General features: G+C 42.7%; 2 protein-coding genes across 12 annotated transcripts in view; one reads left to right on the top strand and one right to left on the bottom strand.

Annotated features, from left to right (window-relative positions):
• tp53inp2 (tumor protein p53 inducible nuclear protein 2) overlaps positions 1-15658 on the top strand; it is a 57788-nt gene extending 42130 nt beyond the window's left edge. For 4 of the 5 annotated variants that reach the window (XM_072243311.1, XM_072243340.1, XM_072243333.1 and 1 more), the window contains exons 3-4: positions 9483-9822; positions 11631-15658. In XM_072243311.1, coding sequence (XP_072099412.1) covers positions 9483-9822; positions 11631-11880 — 590 coding nt within the window. In that variant the 3' untranslated portion in view covers positions 11881-15658. The remainder of the gene's footprint in view (positions 1-9482; positions 9823-11630) is intronic. The other variant, XM_072243350.1, reaches the window with a different exon arrangement.
• Positions 15659-16896: 1238 nt separating this feature from the next.
• Positions 16897-19101, bottom strand: part of ncoa6 (nuclear receptor coactivator 6) — a 72389-nt gene continuing 70184 nt past the window's right edge. For all 7 annotated transcript variants that reach the window (XM_072243297.1, XM_072243235.1, XM_072243226.1 and 4 more), the window contains one exon: positions 16897-17676. In XM_072243297.1, coding sequence (XP_072099398.1) covers positions 17624-17676 — 53 coding nt within the window. In that variant the 3' untranslated portion in view covers positions 16897-17623. The remainder of the gene's footprint in view (positions 17677-19101) is intronic.

Here is a 19101-nt window from a genome sequence, read left to right as displayed (position 1 = left end):
TCAATTCCAGCATCCTCTGTAAGCGAGCATGTGTGTTCCTTCCCTGTGCGTGCATGGGTGTCCTCCCTCAGTCCAAAGACATACCAGGTAGTACAAACCCCATTTCCAGAAAAGTTGGGATATTTTCCAAAATGCAATAAAAACAAAAATCTATGATATGTTAATTCATGTGAACCTTTATTTAACTGACAAAAGTACAAAGAAAAGATTTTCAATAGTTTTGCTGACCAACTTAATTGTATTTTGTAAATATGCACAAATTTAGAATTTGATGGCTGCAACACACTCAACAAAAGTTGGGACAGAGTTAAAATAAGATTGAAAAGTGCACAGAAAAGTCATGCTACTGTGACAATTATAGCCACCTGGGCTCAGGAGTACTTCGGAAAACCATTGTCACTCAACACAGTCCGTCGCTGCATCCAGAAATGCAACTTGAAACTGTATTACGCAAGGAGGAAGCCAGACATCAACTCTATGCAGAAATGCCGGCAAGTTCTCTGGGCCCAAGCTCATCTCAGATGGACCGAAAGACTGTGGAACCGTGTGCTGTGGTCAAATGAGTCCACATTTCAGCTAGTTTTCGGCAAAAACGGGCGTCGAGTTCTCCGTGCAAAAGATGGAAACGACCATCCAGATTGTTATCAGCATGGGTGAGTTGCATGTATGTGAAGGTACCATTGACTCTGAGGTATATATTAGGATTTTAGAGAGACATATGTTGCCATCAAGGCGACATCTCTTCCCGGGATGTCCATGCTTATTTCAGCAGGACAATGCCAGACCACATTCTGCACGGGCTACAACAGCGTGGCTTTGTAGACACAGAGTGTGTGTGCTTGACTGGCCTGCTGCCAGTCCAGATCTATCTCCTATTGAAAATGTATGGCGCATCATGAAGAGGAGCATCAGACAACGGAGACCACGGACTGTTAAGCAGCTGAAGTCTTAGATCAAGCAAGAATGGACAACATTTCCAATTGCAAATCTACTACAATTAGTATCCTCAGTTCCAAAACGATTAAAAAGTGTTATTAAAAGGAAAGGTGATGTAACACAAGGGTAAACATGCCTCTGTCCCAACTTTTGTTGAGTGTGTTGCAGCCATCAAATTCTAAATTTGTGTGTGTTTACAAAATACAATTACGTTGGTCAGTAAAACTATTGAAAATCTTTTCTTTGTACTTTTGTCAGTTAAATAAAGGTTCACGTGAATTAGCATATCACAGATTTTTGTTTTTATTACATTTTGGAAAATATCCCAACTTTTCTGGAGATGGGGTTTGTAGTTCGATTGGTCATTGTAAATTGTCCTGTGGTTAGGCTGGGCTGCAGGGCCACGCTGCATCTCTAAGTAAATAATCCGGTGTTCCCCAAGGGTGAAATTTGCCCATGGGAAATGTACCCCTTTACCTTGCTGATCTGATGACAGATTCTCCAGCTGTTTTCTTCCTGGTCTTGTGCTTCAGAATGAACTGTTTGTAACAGACTGCACTGTCCCTTGGGCTCTTACTTTGCAAGCAGTGGCACTAGTTCTGGTCACTTGTTCCAGCTGCAAGGGATATTTTGTACAAAATATTGTGCAGAGCCGATCATTTAGCCTGTCACTATTTAAACATGAGAAAGTCTGCAGATGGGGGAACTACAGAGCAAAACACACAACATGTGGAGGAAATCGGCAGGCCAGGCAGCATCTATAGAGATGAATAGACAGTCGACGTTTCAGGCCGAGACCCTTCTTCAGGAATGAGAAGGAAGGGGGAAGATGCCAAAATATAAAGGTGGGGGAAGGGGAAGGAGGCTGGCTGGAAAGTGATAGGTGAAGCCGGGTGGGTTAGAAAGATAAATGGCTGGAGAAGAAGGAATCTGGTGGGAGAGGAGAGTGGACAATAGTAGAAAGGGGTGAAGGAGCAGGCCCAGGAGGAGGTGATACTTATGCCAGCCCTCTCGATGCAGCTATTTAGTCCCACTCATTCACTTTTCCACATTCCAGAGTTTGGAGTTAAATTCTGGCACTGGCGCGACTGTAAGGAGTTTGCACTTCCTCCCGTAAACGTGTGGGTTTCCTCTGGTTGCTCCAGTTTCCTCCCACAGTCCAAAGAAATTAATCATTGTAAGTTGTGATTAGGCTAGGTAGGGTTAAATAAGTGGGCTGCTGGGAAAGTGGCTCGTTGGGTCAGAAGGGCCTATTCCATGCTGCATTTCTGAATAAATAAAGTAAATATTTTTCCCTCTAAGCACAGATTAAATGTTATTTTACTGCTGCCAAGAGCCAGTCTTGGATCTCCTTGGTCACTGGGTTATTGTGAACAACTGCCCCCTGCAGGTGTGTGGTGGAAGTGCGGCTAAGGTTTCTGCAGGGCCCAAGAGTAAGTCCTCTCTCAGCTGCAATGGATGAACGGTTTGAAATGGTTGCAAGTAAAATAGCTGCTGTTAATCTGGAATGAGGAGGGTGCAGAAAAAGGGAATAATCATAAGATATAGGAGCAGAATTAGGCTATCTGGCCCACTGACCCTGCTCCACCGTTCTGTCTTGGCTGATTTATTATCCCCCTCAACCACATTCTCTTGTCTTTTCTCTGTAACCTTTGACACCCTTACTAACTAAGAAACTATCAAGCTGTGCTTTAAGTATACCCCTTGATTTGGCCTCCACAGCCATCTGGCTAAAAAAAAATTCTCTTCATCTCTGTTATCCTTTAGTTCTGAGGATGCATCCTCTGGTCTGAGATTCCCCCACAATAGTAAACATCCTCTCCAAGCTCACTGTATCTAGACCTTTCAATATCTGATAGGATTTGTGTAACTTCCTGAACCTGCCAGCTATTGAGTATGAGCCTGGCTACAAATTAGGGAGAGGTCACTGTTACTGTGCTCAAAGCTACTGTGTCGTTCCATTGTGGATCTGATTGTAATCTCATCTCTGCAGCCCTGATAGCTCTCAGTAACATTTCACCCCATACTGGTGCACCGGAGGTCACCGGTTGACCTATGATGCCAGCCTGGGAAATCGCGCCATCGATCACTCTTTGTTTTGCTGTCCTGGGAACAGCATGCACATGCCATCAGAAAGAAGGCACATCAGCACCCCTGCTTCCTTAGAAATTCGTGTAGATTCAGCTTGTCACTGAAAACATTGACAAACTTCTCTAGAGGCACAGTGGAGGGTACCCTGACGGGTTGCATCATGGCCTCTTGTGGAAAAAACAATGCCCAGGAATGGAAAAGTCTACATAAAGTGGTGGATACAACCCAGTCCATCACAGGCAAAGCCCTCTCCACCAATGACTACATTTACATGGAGCACTGCCACAAGGAAGCAGCATCCATCATCAAGGACCCCCGCCACCCAGGCCCTGCTCTCTTCTCGCTACCACCATCAGGTAGGAGGTACAGGAGCCTCAGGTCCCACACCACCAAGTTTAGGAGCAATTATTACCCTACAACCATCAGGCTCTTGAATCAGCTTGGATAACTTCTCCCACCACAGCTCTGAACTCGAAAAATACACCAGGATGGTTCGGCGGAGCAGGTTTGGTGGGCTGAATTTTTGTCCTGTCTCTTGCGGTCCAAGTGAGGTGGTAGGTGGTGGAGGCTTTGGTAAAATTCAAGAGTCATGTGAATGAAGTATTGAGTCCAACGATTGGATCCAGAGTAGAACTGAATTATTCCGAGTTCCACATGGGCTCCTTCAAGTTCTCTTTTGGTTTATAGAGCTTTTCTAATTGCTCTGTTATCTCTGTATTCTGCTATCAGGATGCTAGTATTTGTGTTCCTGTTCAGCCCTTGGGTCAGCTGCTACATTGGTGAGCTGCATTCCCTGGTGACTAGAGGGGATTATTGTGACAATGTGACTAACGGTTCGAAAGTGCTGCCTGATGTACTATATCAAGAAGGCTTGAGAGAGTAATTTGACCTTGGGACTTAAAAGCCACTAGATAAGAACATAAGAAAAGGGGCCAGCTTGCCTACCTATATTTCTTGAATTTGCTCTGGTGTTAATTTAGAAATGTTATGGATGGGCTGAGTCCACCCTAAACATTAAGTACTCATTTACATCGATCCTATTGGACCATAAGACGTAGAAGCAGAATCAGGCCATTTGGCCCATCAAGTCCGTTCCGTCATTCCATCATAGCTGATTTAGTATCCCTCTCACACCATCCTCCTGCCTCTTCTCCGCAACTTTTGACACCCTCCGAATCAAGAACCTATCAACCCCCACTTCAAATATACCCAGTATCAAGAAATTCCTCCTCATCTCTGTCGTCCTGTTTTCTTAAGCTGTGTTCTCTGGTTCTAGACTCCGCCACTATAGGAAGTATCCTCTCCACATCCTCTGTATCTAGGTATTTCAATATTTGGTAGGTTTCAGTGGGAACCTCTCCCTCATTCTTTGGTGGCATTGGAAACCTGGACATAACAGATTTTTCTGTCTCAGGCCACGTCCCTGCACTTGTCCCCACGTCCCCTTATTCCTTCAAAGAATCTATCAGTCTGTTTGAATGGACACAACGATGGGGTCTCCTCGTGCCTCGAGGAGAGAATTCCAAAGGTTCACTACCGGCTGTTTGAAGTTTCTCCTCTTCTTATCCTAACCAGCCCTATGCAACAGTAAATTGGAAACACGAGAGACTGCATGTGCTGGAGTCTGGAGAAATGGGCCTAGCGGGTCAGAATCTTGTCCTGATAAAATGTAGTCCCATGAATGCCCCTAATGTATTTGCCTCTACCCACCCTTGGCAGTGCATTCCACACATTTGCCATGCTGTATGAGGAAAACCTACCTCCAATACTATATACTTGTCTCCAAACACTTTATAGTTATCCCTTTTGTATCAGCCATTTTACCCTGGGGAGAGAGCGTTGTCTGTCCACTCTGTGCCTCTTATCATCTTGAACATCTCTATCAAGCTAGCTCTCATCCCCAGTCCCTCCTAAGAGAAAAGCCCTAGATCACTCAACCCATTGTGATGCAGGTTTTGTACCCAAAATGTCAACAATTAGAGGTAGAGGCAGATACATTGGGGAACAGTCTCAATGGGCCAAATGGCCTAATTTGCACCTATATCTTAAGGTGTCATGGTCTTATTTAAGACTGCTTAGATAGCCCTCCGCTTTACTTTTGTCATGTGTTTGAGGGAGGAAAGGATTTAGTTGATGTTGGAGTGAGTTAAAAACATCATGGACCAAAGTGCCTGTACTGTTCTGTTTCTAAAAACATTTAATTTCTAAATGTGCTTACTCAGAGTAAAGTTTCTACTGCTAAAACTCTGCTCAGGGAGTTGAAATCTTTGGAGGTGCAGGAACCAACAGGGGTAGGTGTCACAACCCACAAGACTCCAACTGAATACCCATTTGATAGGGCTCCTCTGTCTGACTGTCCCTTGCGCTTTAACTGATTTATTAAATACTTCCTTTCAGATGAACTTTAATTATCAAATAAAACATTAAAGCAAATAAACATTTCGTAAATTTTATTTCCCATAAAATCTTTTAAAATTTCACGAAAAAGAACTTCTGTTCATTGGTCACACTGATCCTAGATGGTTGGGGAGTCTAGGACCAGAGGGCACACCCTCAGAATAGAGAGACGTCCATTTAGAACGGAGGTGAGGAGGAATTTCTTTAGCCAGTGGGTGGTGAATCTGTGGAATTCATTGCCACAGACGGCTGTGGAGGCCAATTCATGGGGTATATTTAAAGCAGAGGTTGCTGGGTTCTTGATTAGTAAGGGTGCGAAAGGTTATGGGGAGAAGGCAGGAGAATAAGGTTGTGAGGGGAATGGATCAGCCATGATGAAGTGGCACATCAGACGTGATGGGCTGAATGGCCTAATTCTGCTCCTATGTCTTCTGGTCTTGATAATGTCCATTCATGTCGAGGTCATCTGCTCTCTGGAATAACAGCTGATAATATTTTATATGAAGATGGATGAGCCAAGAAATAATGAGATGTGTGAAGCTGGGATATAGAATGTCACAGTAACCGTCATACAAGTTGCTGGTGAACGCAGCAGGCCAGGCAGCACCTCTAGGAAGAGGTATGGTCGACATTTCGGGCCCAGACCCTTCGTCAGGACTAACTGAAGGAAGAGCTAGTAAGAGATTTGAAAGTGGGAGGGGGAGATCCAAAATGATAGGAGAAGACAGGAGGGGGAGGGATGGAGCCAAGAGCCAGACAGGTGATTGGCAAAAGGGATACGAGAGGATCATGGGACGGGAGGCCTAGGGAGAAAAACAAGGGGGAGGGGGGGAAAACCAGAGGATGGGCAAGGGGTATAGAGAGAGGGACAAAAAGGAGAGAGAGAGAAAGAATGTGTGTATATAAATAAATAACGGATGGGGTACGAGGGCGAGGTGGGGCATTAGCTGAAGTTTGAGAAGTCAATGTTCATGCCATCAGGTTGGAGGCTTCCCAGACTGAATATAAGGTGTTGTTCCTCCAACCTGAGTGTGGCTTCATCTTTACAGTAGAGGAGGCCGTGGATAGACATATCAGAATGGGAATGGGACATGGAATTAAAAGGTCACAGTAACCTTGTTGGTTTTTAAGCACCTCTTTACTTTTAACTTATTTGGAGTTCCTTGACCTCTCCACTTAAGTTTCCATTGAGTTCAACTGAAAATTAAGGGAGGGGGGCTCAGTGAACCCAACTTATTTCTGTCTATGACCTTGGGAGTTCTACATACCAGCTCACCAGCACGATGTCGAAGATATCTGGGGTGGCCAATGATTGCAGATCTTGCTGGAGGCCTGTTATTGTCAAGAGCAGGGGTTCCCACCTTGGGGTCCACAGACCCCTCAGTTGATGGTAAAGCTCCATAGCATAAAAAGGTTGGGAACCCCTGTTCTAGAATGAAAGCTTATAGTTATGCCCAAGAAACAGGAGCAAGTGAAGGGCAGGTCCTTGCGCTTCCATTGTTTAGTTTGAAGACTTTGTTTTGTCTGGTTGTTTCTAAGTTTTACACATAACCAACAGTCCCAGAGCTGCACCAACACTTTGACCCAACTTGTCAATGCCAGGTCACCATATCAACTCATCTCTGCCAACCAAGTTGTCCACTTGAGCTAGTTCCTTTTGCCTGCATTTGGTCTATATTTCTCTAAACCTTTCCTATATGTGACTATCTAAATGTCCTTTAGATGTTATAGTTGTACTCACCTCTGCTGCTTCATAGCTCAATCCATATACTCACCATCCTCTGTGTGGAAAAAGTTGCCCCTCGGGTCCCTTTGGCTCTTTTATCTCCTAATTTAATCATGTGCCCTCTAGTTTTGGACTCCTCTACCCTTTGGAAAAGATGGTGACCTTTCAGCTTATTGATGCCTCCCATTGTTTATAAAACTCTATGGGGCCGCCCTTGGCCTCTCTGTCACCCTGGTTTAACGTTAGAGCAGCTGCACTGGAGAAATTACATCTCCCTCTGACTCCCTCAGTGGGAGTTCCTCGACTATCCATATATACCACATTAAGAGCAGCATCCATCATCAAAGACCCCCATTGTGTATGTGCGGAGCAAGGACAACAACAGAGTAGTCGGATTAAATGTTTATACTGAGTCACATTAGTAAAACAATGCCTGTTGGGCAACAGTGTGGGAGTGACGAACTGGGCTCACAGAAAAGAAACACGTGCTAACGCAAAAGCCCGCACCCAGAAGAGGGAGGGTGAGAGCCCTGCGCGCGTAGGAGGCCCAGTTAATTCACAGTGCGATCAAACGGCCATCAATCCAGTGCAGTTCACCCACCATCCAGACCATGCTCTCTTCTCGCCACTTCCATCAGGAAGGAGTTAGTTACAGGAGCCTTGGGTCCCACACCACCAGATTCAGGAGCAGTTATAACCCTACAACAGTCCGGAAGCTCCTTAGCCAGCATGGATAATTTCAATCACCACAGCTCTGAACTGATTCTACAACAGACAAACTCACTTTCAAGGACTCTACAACTAGTTCTCAGCATTACCCTTTGTACTTGCACTGTTTGTCTTTTGCACATTGGTTGTTCATCAGTCTTTGTGTGTAGTTTTTCATAAATTCTATTGTATTCCCCCCCACCAAATACCTCCAGGAAAATGAATCTCAGGGTTTTTATGGTGACATATACGCACTTCGATAATAAATTTACTGTACTTTGCATGGTCACTTGTAAATGTAGAAGTTGCATTATTTAGGATTGACTGTGCAACACCAACAAAATGCTGGAGGAACTCAACAAGTCAGACAGGATCTGTGGATGGAAATAAACAGTTGATGATCGAGCCAGGATCCTTCACCGGGACTATGGAAATGTATAAACAGTCGATGTTTCGGACTGAGGCTCTTCAGCAGGACATGATAAAGGGTCTCTCCCAAAACACTGACCGTTTGTTAATTTCTATAGATGCTGAGTTCCTCCAGCATTTAGTGTGTGTTCCTTTGGAATTGACTGAACCTGATTGGCATGAAATTTGCTTTACAGCTTGGCCTGTATTTCCTCTTTATATTTGAATGTAATGGCTATTAACTCTGAACCCACTCACAATTACCTTTAGCAGTTAACATCACTGCAGTTGCTGTGGCTTTGAAGTGTCCTACTTCAGAGAGCACCAAACATTAATTATCGGAGAAATACTCTCCAGGATAATTTTACGCATTTCTTTTGATTCCTAAGTTTGCCTTTAGCTAGAGGTGAAACCACTCCCCACAAAGAGAGTGCACATTTTATGTTTATTGTAATGATGTTTTCAATTCTTAGAAAGTGGTACTTGCCATTAGTGATGGAAAGTTGGGCTGGAGAAAGTCACCACAGATAACGTGTGCACCTCCAGGACATGGTTCCACTGAGTTCTGTGCCCGGTGTAGTTTCCATGAGACATTATTTCTTCTCTCCTCATCACCCTGCTCCAAAAATAATTTGTAACATTCCTTTTCCCAGTTAGTTTTGTACACAAAAGGGAACCTACCTATCACCTATCCACCTATCACCTTTCAGCTTCTTACTTCAGCCCCCACTCACCTGGCTTCACCAATCACATTTTAGCTTGTACTTTCCTTCCCATCAGCCCCACCACCTTTTCTGGCTTCTTCCTCCCCCCCACCCCCACCTCCTTCCTTTCCAGTCCCGAAGAGGGCCTCACCCAAAACGTTGTCTGTATATTCCTCTCTACAGGCTGAATTCCTCCAGCATTTTGTGTGTGTTACTCTGGATTTCCAACATTTGCGGAATCTCTTGTGTGTACAAAAGGGAGTTCGTTCTTTGGAGCAAATTGTTCTTGGGCCGTTTGCTCTTAATGGACTTTAAAGAGAAATGCTGGACCTGTCATTATGGGGGAAAATGACTAATCAGTCTTTTTATTTTTGTTTTTTTTTTCACCCTCTCCCTAATTTTCCCTTCAAACCCTTTCAACAAAATACTTTTGATTCTCTCGCACCAACTTGTTACGACCACCATGCCCACCACTGGATGATGGTATTGCCCCTCCTACCCGTACCTGCAAGTTGTGAATCGAGATGCTTGCATTACCCCCTCAAGCGAAGAAGTGGAGGTGAAGGCAAACACTACCGTGCCTGACGACACCCCTCCTCCACCGGCCCCTTCTTCTCTTGAGTCTCTTTCTAGCGGCAGTGACTCCAGTCCTGCCCGGTCTTCGGCTGGCACGTTGGAAGAGAGTTGGTTTGTCACCCCTCCCCCCTGTTTTACTGCAGAAGGCCAGGATGACATCCAGGTGGAGAGCAGCCCTTTGGAAAACCTGCTCATTGAACACCCGAGCATGTCTGTTTATGCCGACAGCAACACCAACATCAGTACCCTGGAGGACGTCAGCGAGATCAACATTGGGTAAGAACTGCCTGGGGCTTGTGAGAGCGTGTGGTGGGAGGGGGGGTGGTTCGATGTAATGGAAAATGTCCTTTCCTCCTCATACAGTAACTAAACAACCCCTTTCAGGGTGATTAAGTACACAGTGACACTCCGATACCCTTCACCCTTGCCACTGGCATGGTGACATAGCGGATACCTAACGCTACTGCAGTGCAAGTGATCACCAATCAGGGTTCAGTTCCGGATTTGTAAGAAGTTTGCATGTTCTCCCTGTGTTTGCGTGAGCTTCCTCCCACATTCCAAAGATGTACAGGCTCGGGTTCGTAAGCTGCAGGTGTGCTAGGTTGGCACAGAAGCACTTGCAGACTGCCCCCAGCACAGTCCTGTCTGTATCGGTCTTACACATTTCACTGTATTTCAATGCATATAATACAAAGTTCATCTTTAAAAGATGAGCTTTATTTGTCACATGTACATTGACACGTACAAGTGATTTGCGCCGTTTTGCATCAATGACCAACACTGTCCAAATGTGTGCAGGGGGCAGCCCGCAAGTACTTCTGCATCGACATAGCATGGCCACAACTTACGAACCGTAACCGACACATCTTTGGAATGTGGGAGGAAACCAGAGCCTCAGAGGAAAGCCACGCAATCGCAACTTCCTTACAGACACGGCGAGAACTGAATCCCTCTATGCTACCGCGCCTGATGAGCAGGTTTTCCTGATATTCGGAGTGAGCCCCACATAATTTTGTACATATGATAGAGTAGTATCATTGTTTCCCGTGAATTGGGTGAATTTACAGGGAGCAAGCAGGGAACTGAGCTCTGTCAGCTTCAAGGGAATGGAAGCAACCCAGTAATTGGAGCTTTTCGAACTCTGGACTAATGAGGCAGCCAGATGCCGAGCTGTCACATAATGGATTTATTGGAGTTTTACTGTGCTTTCTTCCAATTTGATTGCAAAGATTTGTTACAGTGCTATTGTTACCTTGTAGGCTAGACAATGTGATCTCAACTCCACAGCTTTTGTTCCAATTCTGAATTTGGTCCTCTGATCACTTGTTGACAATGGCCTCCTGATAAGTAACACGTCCTAAGTGTTCATCCTTGTTTTCAAACTTCAATTCCTTACCCACCCCCTCGTAGCAGCCCCCTGACCCTTCAACAGCCCGGATCCTCAGAGTTCAATTCTGATGTCATCTGCAAGGAGTCTGTACTGTGCATGGGTTTCCTCCGGGTGCTCCGGTTTCCTCCTACATTCTAAAGATGTAATATTTAAAAGGTTAATTGGTCGTTGTAAATTGTCCTGTGATTAGGCTAGGATAAAATCAGGGGTTGCTGGGATGTAAGGCCCTATTCCACACTGCATCTCGATAAGTAAATAGAAATTTCTGCACCCCTTCAGTTCTGACCTCTGGCCTGAAGGTAGTCATCAAAAATCAAATTAAAAGAAGCAGATCTGTGGCAGACTCTCTTAGAAGATCAGTAGGCAGGGGCACGCCATTTGGCCCATCGAGCCTGTTCCACCATTCAATAAGATCATGACTGGTCTGGCCATGGACTCTGCTCCACCTGCCTGCCTTTTCCCCATAACCCTCAATTCTTTTGCCTTGTAAAACCAAACATAACTGTGTCTTAAGTATATTTAATGAGGTTGCCTCTATTGCTTTCCTGGACGATGTGGTTGCACTCTATTGTGCTTCATTTCCAGGTTAAGTATGCAACGTGCATGTGACATGTTGACAGGGAAACAATGGTGTGGATGTAATAATGTGTTAGAAGTCTGATTCATGAAACTTGGCTTCTTGCTCCCTTTGTAGAACGACGGCTCAGACTAGGGTGGAACGTTGGGCACCCCCGGCTCCTGCAGCAGTGCTAGGGCGAACGGGCATCTTGGAAAAGGCAAATCAGGTCCGCCGCATCCAACGGGCGAAACAGCGGGTTGAGAAACGCCAGTTGAGCCGCAACCGACTCCAGAGGCAGAACCTAGCGAGGGACAGCCGCCACCGACGGACCAAACAGCATGGCAACTTTGTGTACCAGCCACCCCGGCGCCAGTACAACTACTAAACCACTTCAGGAAACCGGGTAGTTTGGGTCAGTCAGATGGCATTAACAATAAACCTTGGGCAAACTGTGCACCTCACCGCCGCACGGTTTTCATTGTAGCTGGCCTTTTTGTTCTGAGGTAGCTCTTTCAAAATAAAAACAATTTGTTCCATTCTCCAACAGGGACACATCATATGGGACCTTCTCTTGTCTTTCCGCTTAGTTCACCTTTTGTTTTCAGGAACATGCAAATGAGCTTGCCCGTTTGCTTTCCTTCCTAATTAAGCTAGTAGAACCCAGTGCTCGGCTTTGCTTTATTCAGACAAACTGAAATGCTAATATGCCAACAGGAGAATTAGTGAACCTTCTACCACTCTTGCCTATTCCAGCCTGCAGTCAGTCAGCTATATTGGGTTAACTTAGCCCGACCAGAGTTTGGAGCTCAAGTTAGTTAATCATTTTCTGCTTGAATCCATTTCACTGAGGGGAAAATGCTTCCGAAGGGCCTGTTCCTGTGCCGTACTGCTTTATGCTCTGTAGACAGGCACGTGAATGTGAGGGAAATGGAGGGATGTGGACACTGTGTAGGCAGAAGGGATTAGTTTAGTTGCCTATTTGATTACTAATTTTAATTGGTTCAGCACAAAGGGCCTGTTCCTGTGTTTAAATTGATATCACTGTAAAGAGTTGTCAATAAGTTTACAGATTACTCTGGACTTTTCCCTCACCAGATCAAGTTCCCTTTGCATAATAGATCTGGCCGAGATCCAATCCTGATGAAGGGTCTCGGCCCAAAAATGTCAACTGTTTATTCCTCTCCATAGATGCTGCCTGACCTGCTGAGTTCCACCAGCATTTTGTGTGTGTTGTAGTGAGATCACCCATTATTTAAACTAGCTGCATTTAATGGGACATGGCCTCAGGAAAGTACAGCCCAGAAATAGTGTACCAGACTAAATACTACCACACAAAAATAACATGCAATGCAGATTGTGTACATGAACGCTGGAACTCTGAAATGAACCAAAAAAAATGCTACTGAGATCTAACAAAGGGTTCCATTATGTACTGTGACCTTTGCATTCAAGGTGCTGAGAAAACCACTGTGCATTTGGAATAATTCTGTTCATTTTGTGGGTGATAGCTTCCATTGTCAAATCTTCTTGGGCCCTTTGGCTTTGCAGTCTATTCGTGCTAGTTTTGGATGCCTCCATCCCAATCTCCAGCTTGTCAGCGATGCTAAGAATGCTTAGCTTTTTAATTGCTTCCCCTCTAAAAATGAACTTTCTCCAGTTTTGAATGAACAAATGCTTGTGGGGTGCCGGTGGCGTGCTTCTGACTCCAATGACAAATGTGTGTTTGAGATGCTTTGATTAAATACTCAGTGCACTGAACCTCTACTGGTGTAACTGGGGCTTTCAAGAGCAATTCGTATCTACCTACTAACTTGTACTGAATGCCTTGTTATAAAAGAAAGTCCTTATACTAGGGTCTGACTATGGATCTATCCAAGTGTGGTGCTGAACTGATAGAATAATACAATTTTATTTTGTAACAGAAAACATGTGAGTTTGTGGACAGTATTATTTCTTGATTACTACAACAACTAAAGGTTTTGAAGTTTCTGCTGTGCTGCTGTTGAGATCAGTGCTCTGAAATAGAATTACTTGTCAGTGACTGGGATGAGTGTTTTACTGATGTATGTTTCTGAATAATTTATTTAAGGATAAATGTGTTTTGTGAGCTACAGTTTTTCATGCTAAACTACACAGCACAGGCTCTCTCAGGGACAATACTCCACAATGCAGTGTGTTTGTTAATTTAAATTAATATCCATATAAATAAGAAACATGAGGCTTATGTACATAATCTTTTGTTTTTGGGCTCCTGTTCATCATGGATTTTGGGTGGCTTATGTGGAGTAATAGTAACTTTTCTCTCAGGATGAAGATCGCTACTGTTCGGATAAAGCGGCGGCTTCATTAACTAATAATTTTCTGTCAGTGCTATTTTGAGATTTGATTAAGTTATCGTCTCCAGTCTATCACAATGAGGTGATGTACTTGGTTGGAAACCTCGACAGATGAATCTCCACCTTTCAAGATCACTGTTAAGCTTTAGTTCACTTGTTCTGTGACAAACTTCTAAACCACAATTGCTTGGTCTATTTGAGAGGACCATATCTTTAATTACAAGTCCTTGAATGCTTGAATGTGATCATGATTGAAATTGTCTGATTTAGGGATGCCACAGTAGTATTACAGCTCAGGGCGCTGGGAGTTCAATTCCGGTGCTGCCTGTGAGGAGTTTGTACATTCTCCCCATGGTGCGTGTGGTTCCTCCAGGTACTGCTGTTTCCTCCCACAGTCCAAAGACATGCTGGTTAGCAGGGTAATTGGACATTGTAAATTATCCTGTGATTAGGATAATGTTTAAAAAGGTGGATTGCTGGCTATAAGGGCCGGAAGGGCCTATGCCATGCTGTTCTCTACTTATGAAGCAGTTAATTTCTGTCTAATGTAAGGGTTGATATACAACACTCAGTTCTCTGTGCATTGCTTGAAGTTTATATATATCTATAATACCTGAACTTAAAGCAATACTTTTATAGGGGTAGGTGGAGCTAATACTTTAAAAAATGGCATTTCTCCTCTTTTCCCCTATCACCAAGCTGTGGCTTTGAAATATAAAATCCTCAATGCAAAAGAAGCAACTTTGGATTTCAGTAGTGAAATTTCAAAAAGAGAATGTTACAAGGTTGAAACAAGCTAATGAATCCATTAGATCAGGGGTTTCTCAACCTGGGGTTCACAGACCCCTTGCTTATGGTATTGCTCTATGGCATATAAAAGGTTGGGACTCCTGCATTAGATCTTTGCTCGTATGTGCCTCTGGATGAGCTCTATATAGTAATCCCTCTTTAGTTTTATTTCCAATATCACCTTAATTTTCCAATTTTTTCTGGATATTTTTCATTTTGTTTTCTGATGTATAATATTTAAACATTAGATACTGCATCATGCACATCTAATTAGCACTAAAATGCCATACTACAAACCTTAGAATAAAACACAATACTAGAGCGTGTTCTGTCTTTTAAATTTTGTGATTCTATTATTAATTGTGTACTGCTGAGAAACATTTTTTTTTGTTAGCATAGTGTCTGAGTCCTTGTTCTAACTGCAGTCTGAATGTGTCATCTATTATGTTATGGGCGTTTATTGACAATACTGCTGGCCAGTGACTCTTAATGAAAAGAAACATATCCACACTGAAATTGTTTCGTTTCTGCAGGGAAGTGTGCAAGCGGTGGATTGTTGCACACAACGTAATCTGGCCGCAGCAGTGTGGTCACCAAGGTCAATAGGGGAAATCCCCACATCCAACGTCTCTGGATGCAGTATTGTCACTATATGCAGCCATTTAATAAAATAAATGTACTAAAAAAAATTAGTTATACAGCTTGTGTTCATCAAGTTTACCTCCCATGTATTGATTTGTGTACGTGCCTTCCATTCTGGGGCTGAAGTGAGGGGAGGGGATTTTAATTCGAGATGTGTATACATGAACAGAAATTGACATTTGAATGGCAACAGTAAAGTCCTATGCAAAACAAAGGGCAGCTTGTGTGTGTGTGTGTTTTTTTGGTCTCATAACTGTTTTCAAACCGTTTCTAAATATTGGAAGTGTGAAATGTAACTGGATTATGGATGTTGCAGTAGTGCTTGTTATTATAGCCACTTGCTGACTGTGGGAATTTCATTATTTTCATATATAAAAATATCACTTTTTCCAAAAACTATTGCATTGTGTCCTCAATGTGTTTGGTAATTGTCTAAATCTTTAAACATAGAAAAATAATTATAATTTCTCCTTCCAAAAGCCTCTGGAGGATGGACAGATATCTGCTAGTGTAGTGATTAGTGTAACACTATTACTGTAACACTATTACTGTGCCAGCAAATGGTTAATTGATTATTTGGATGTGGCAGGCTCCCTGGGCTAGAAGGGTCTGTTATTATGCTGTCTCTCTAAATTAAAAAAAAAATGAAGTACTTAAGTTACAATGTCCTTTAATTCATAGTGGAGGTAACAGTCCTCCTCCTTTGGCCAGCCAGAGGTCTTATTGACTATTTAACATCTTATTAGCTTACCACTAACTAGACTTTGTAAGATTATTGTTCAGATCACATTTGGAGTGGATAGACAAGAACGTGGGAGATGGAATGCATAAAGTGTCAGTTTATCTAGTTGGGTGGAGAAAAAACAAAACAGCAATTTTGAATAATGAAAGGTTGAAAAGTTTGAAAGGTGTTCAGATAGCTCACCTCAAACCTGAGTTACTAAGTCAATATACAAAAACAAGCAAGCAATGAAGGCAACCAATATATTGGCCTATATCTCAAACTGGTTTGAGAACAAGAGTAGAGGTTTCATATTGTAGTTATGTAGGGCAATGGTGAGTTTGTGGCTGAAAAGCAATATATATTGGTCTAGTCTATTTCCAGAAGGACGTACTTGAAATAGAGAAAACTCAAGATCCACTAGATTCATTCTATAATAGAAAGGCCGCAATTAACAGATATACAGCTGGGAAGATTGCAAAGCAATCTCACTGAAACATGCACAAGTCTTGATGGTATGGATGAGAGAATTTGCTTTCCCTGATAGGAATCAAATACTGTAATATGTTGTGAAATTCGGATATCCCGAGGCTTTAAATCCCAGTCGCATGAGGAAGGTATCAACTAGATTGGGATTGGAATGTTTCTTTACCTAGATGGCTGTAAGCATTTAAAATTCTCCACCTCAGGTCCCATCGTTGAGCATATCCAAACAGAGTAAAATAAGAAAGGGGTGCTGACTTTAAGATCACCCAATGGCAGAGACGTGTTTTTCTGTTCTAATCTGCAAATCACATTTCCTACAATTTCACTGGGAGAAAAACAAACACCCTTTACACATGATTGCATTCTGAAGTACCTGCCCGGCCAAGAGGAACTGGGTTGCCAAATATAACAAATGGCTATAACCAAGATTTGCAACTAATTTTCATTTGAACATTTAATGTTATTGATACAAGTGGGGCAAACTACACGTCTGTACAAAATCTTATTAGTGTAAATATAGACTGGGGTGAAGAGTGTAAGCAAATTACCAACATAATTAAAATTATTACAACTGCCCTCCGCTGTATAGTTCTTTTGTGGGCTGTACTCAACAGCAGTCTGTAGAGGGATCCATACTTTGAAAGTCTGTTTGCCACTGGCACTAGAGACGGCAACAGCTACTGGTGGGACCGATACCTGAAAGAATGGATAGAGAATATTTCACAAGGTATGTGACTATATAAACTTGCTGGTAAGGGGTTCTGCTTCACACTCAACATCCAGTGGCAATGGGCTTTATTACACCCTTATACAAATATTCACATACAGTATTTAAGACTTAACACAATTTAACAGTAAATATCAAATTAAAAATAACATACTATATTTTACCAAGGTTGGTGACAGTGACAAAATCTGACAACTTTATCTTTGCAAAAATTACCAGTACAGTTACATTCCAGTGGGGGATTTTACTGGCTGTACGATCTTGTTTAAACAGTTTCAGGATTCAAAAAAAATCTTTCAAGTCACATTTCAGTGGGACAAATATTAAAACAGTACTCTATACACAATTTCATGATAGAAAAGTAGCTTGGAAAAATTATTTAAATTCACAAACATTTACACTTTCACAGGTTTACAATTGAGAGATTTTATTTGGATTTCCTTCGTTTTGTTTGTGTAGGGCTGGTGGCTGTGCTGGTGTCTAGGAGAAAGAAGAGAAGAGGCAATTATTACAACAGCAGTCACTATTTCTGAGCCACAGGTCAAGACCTGTGTTCCATCTGGCAGAATTATCTGGAGGTGCTGCAGTGGGAATATTGTCTAATGAACAATACATTGTCTGAATTGTTAGGCATTAAATGTAATAAGCAAACATTAATCCAATAGAGTAAGTGTCCTGGAAAATTCCACTTACAGAATTCACAAACATTTAGTACCGAAGGACATAGTATAGTTAAAGCAGAGGTCAATAGTTCTTGACTAGTCAGGGCATCAAAGGTTATGAGGAGAATGGGTTTGAGGAATAATAAATCAACCATGGTGGAATGGCAGAACAGACTCAATGGCCAAATGGCCTAATTCTGTCCCTATGTCTTATGGTCCTATAAAAGATGGATACTGGGCAAAGACTAGATTAAGATCAGTGAATACTCAAAACATTAGAGCACCAGATGCTGAGGTGACTCCTAGTAGAAAGATTGAGAAGCATAGATAGGGTAAAAATGTCAATTTTAAGGTGAGAGGGGAGGAAGATTAAAGATGTGCAGGGCAAGTTTTTTAAAAAAAGCTTGTCTGGAATGGACTGCTGGGAGAGTGGAAGCAGATACAATAGTGGCATTTAAAAGGCAGTTAGCCACACAGATAAGCAGGGAATGCAAGGATATGGATCATTCGCAGGCAGGAGAGAATTAAATTCATTCTGCATTGTCTTTGGCACACATAGTGTAGTCTGAGGGGCTTGTAACTGTACTGATTTGTTTTATGTAACAGGGGCTTATCACCACTTTTATAAGCTTCCTTTTAAAATATGCCCTCTTGATCAACATTCTAGAGAATGAGTTGCAGTAATTGGCAAAACAAATTACATATTTTTTGACCTTATAAAACCCAGCACAGAATTCTACATCCTAAGAGTGCTTTTGGTTTAATTTGTAATTTGTGCATGGTAGGACACAATTTTGTAAGATCATTTCAGGTCTCTACCTCAGAGATAGGGTTCATGAATAATTTAATACCCAAGTTACTCCACGCAGTAGTCCTTCTTTGTAAGTTGAAAAATTTGTGACCCAGTTTCTTACCCTGCCCCTGCCCCAAGGAGAAAACCTTCACTGGTAAGGTAATCTGGCATTACTTGAACAAAAAGTATACCTTTAATTGTTAAGACCATAAGACATTGGAGCAAATTAACACAAATACAACAAATATTCCCAATGCATTTCAGCAACTAATTCTACCAACCCTTAATTTTACAAATTTGGGTGCAGCAATGTATGTTGTACACAGTCACAGTACACTTGAGAGCAGACAAGAGGCTCAAGGTCCCATGGTGACTCCTAGTTTTCAACCAGAGCAAGCCTGCTTTGGAGAACAAGATGCTAACTTGGTATTGAACTCCATTTTCACCATC

This window comes from Mobula birostris, chromosome 2 (genome assembly GCF_030028105.1).
Source record: "Mobula birostris isolate sMobBir1 chromosome 2, sMobBir1.hap1, whole genome shotgun sequence".
In the NCBI taxonomy this organism is placed as follows: Eukaryota; Metazoa; Chordata; class Chondrichthyes; order Myliobatiformes; family Myliobatidae; genus Mobula; species Mobula birostris.
This window is presented reverse-complemented; position numbering and strand designations above follow the sequence as displayed.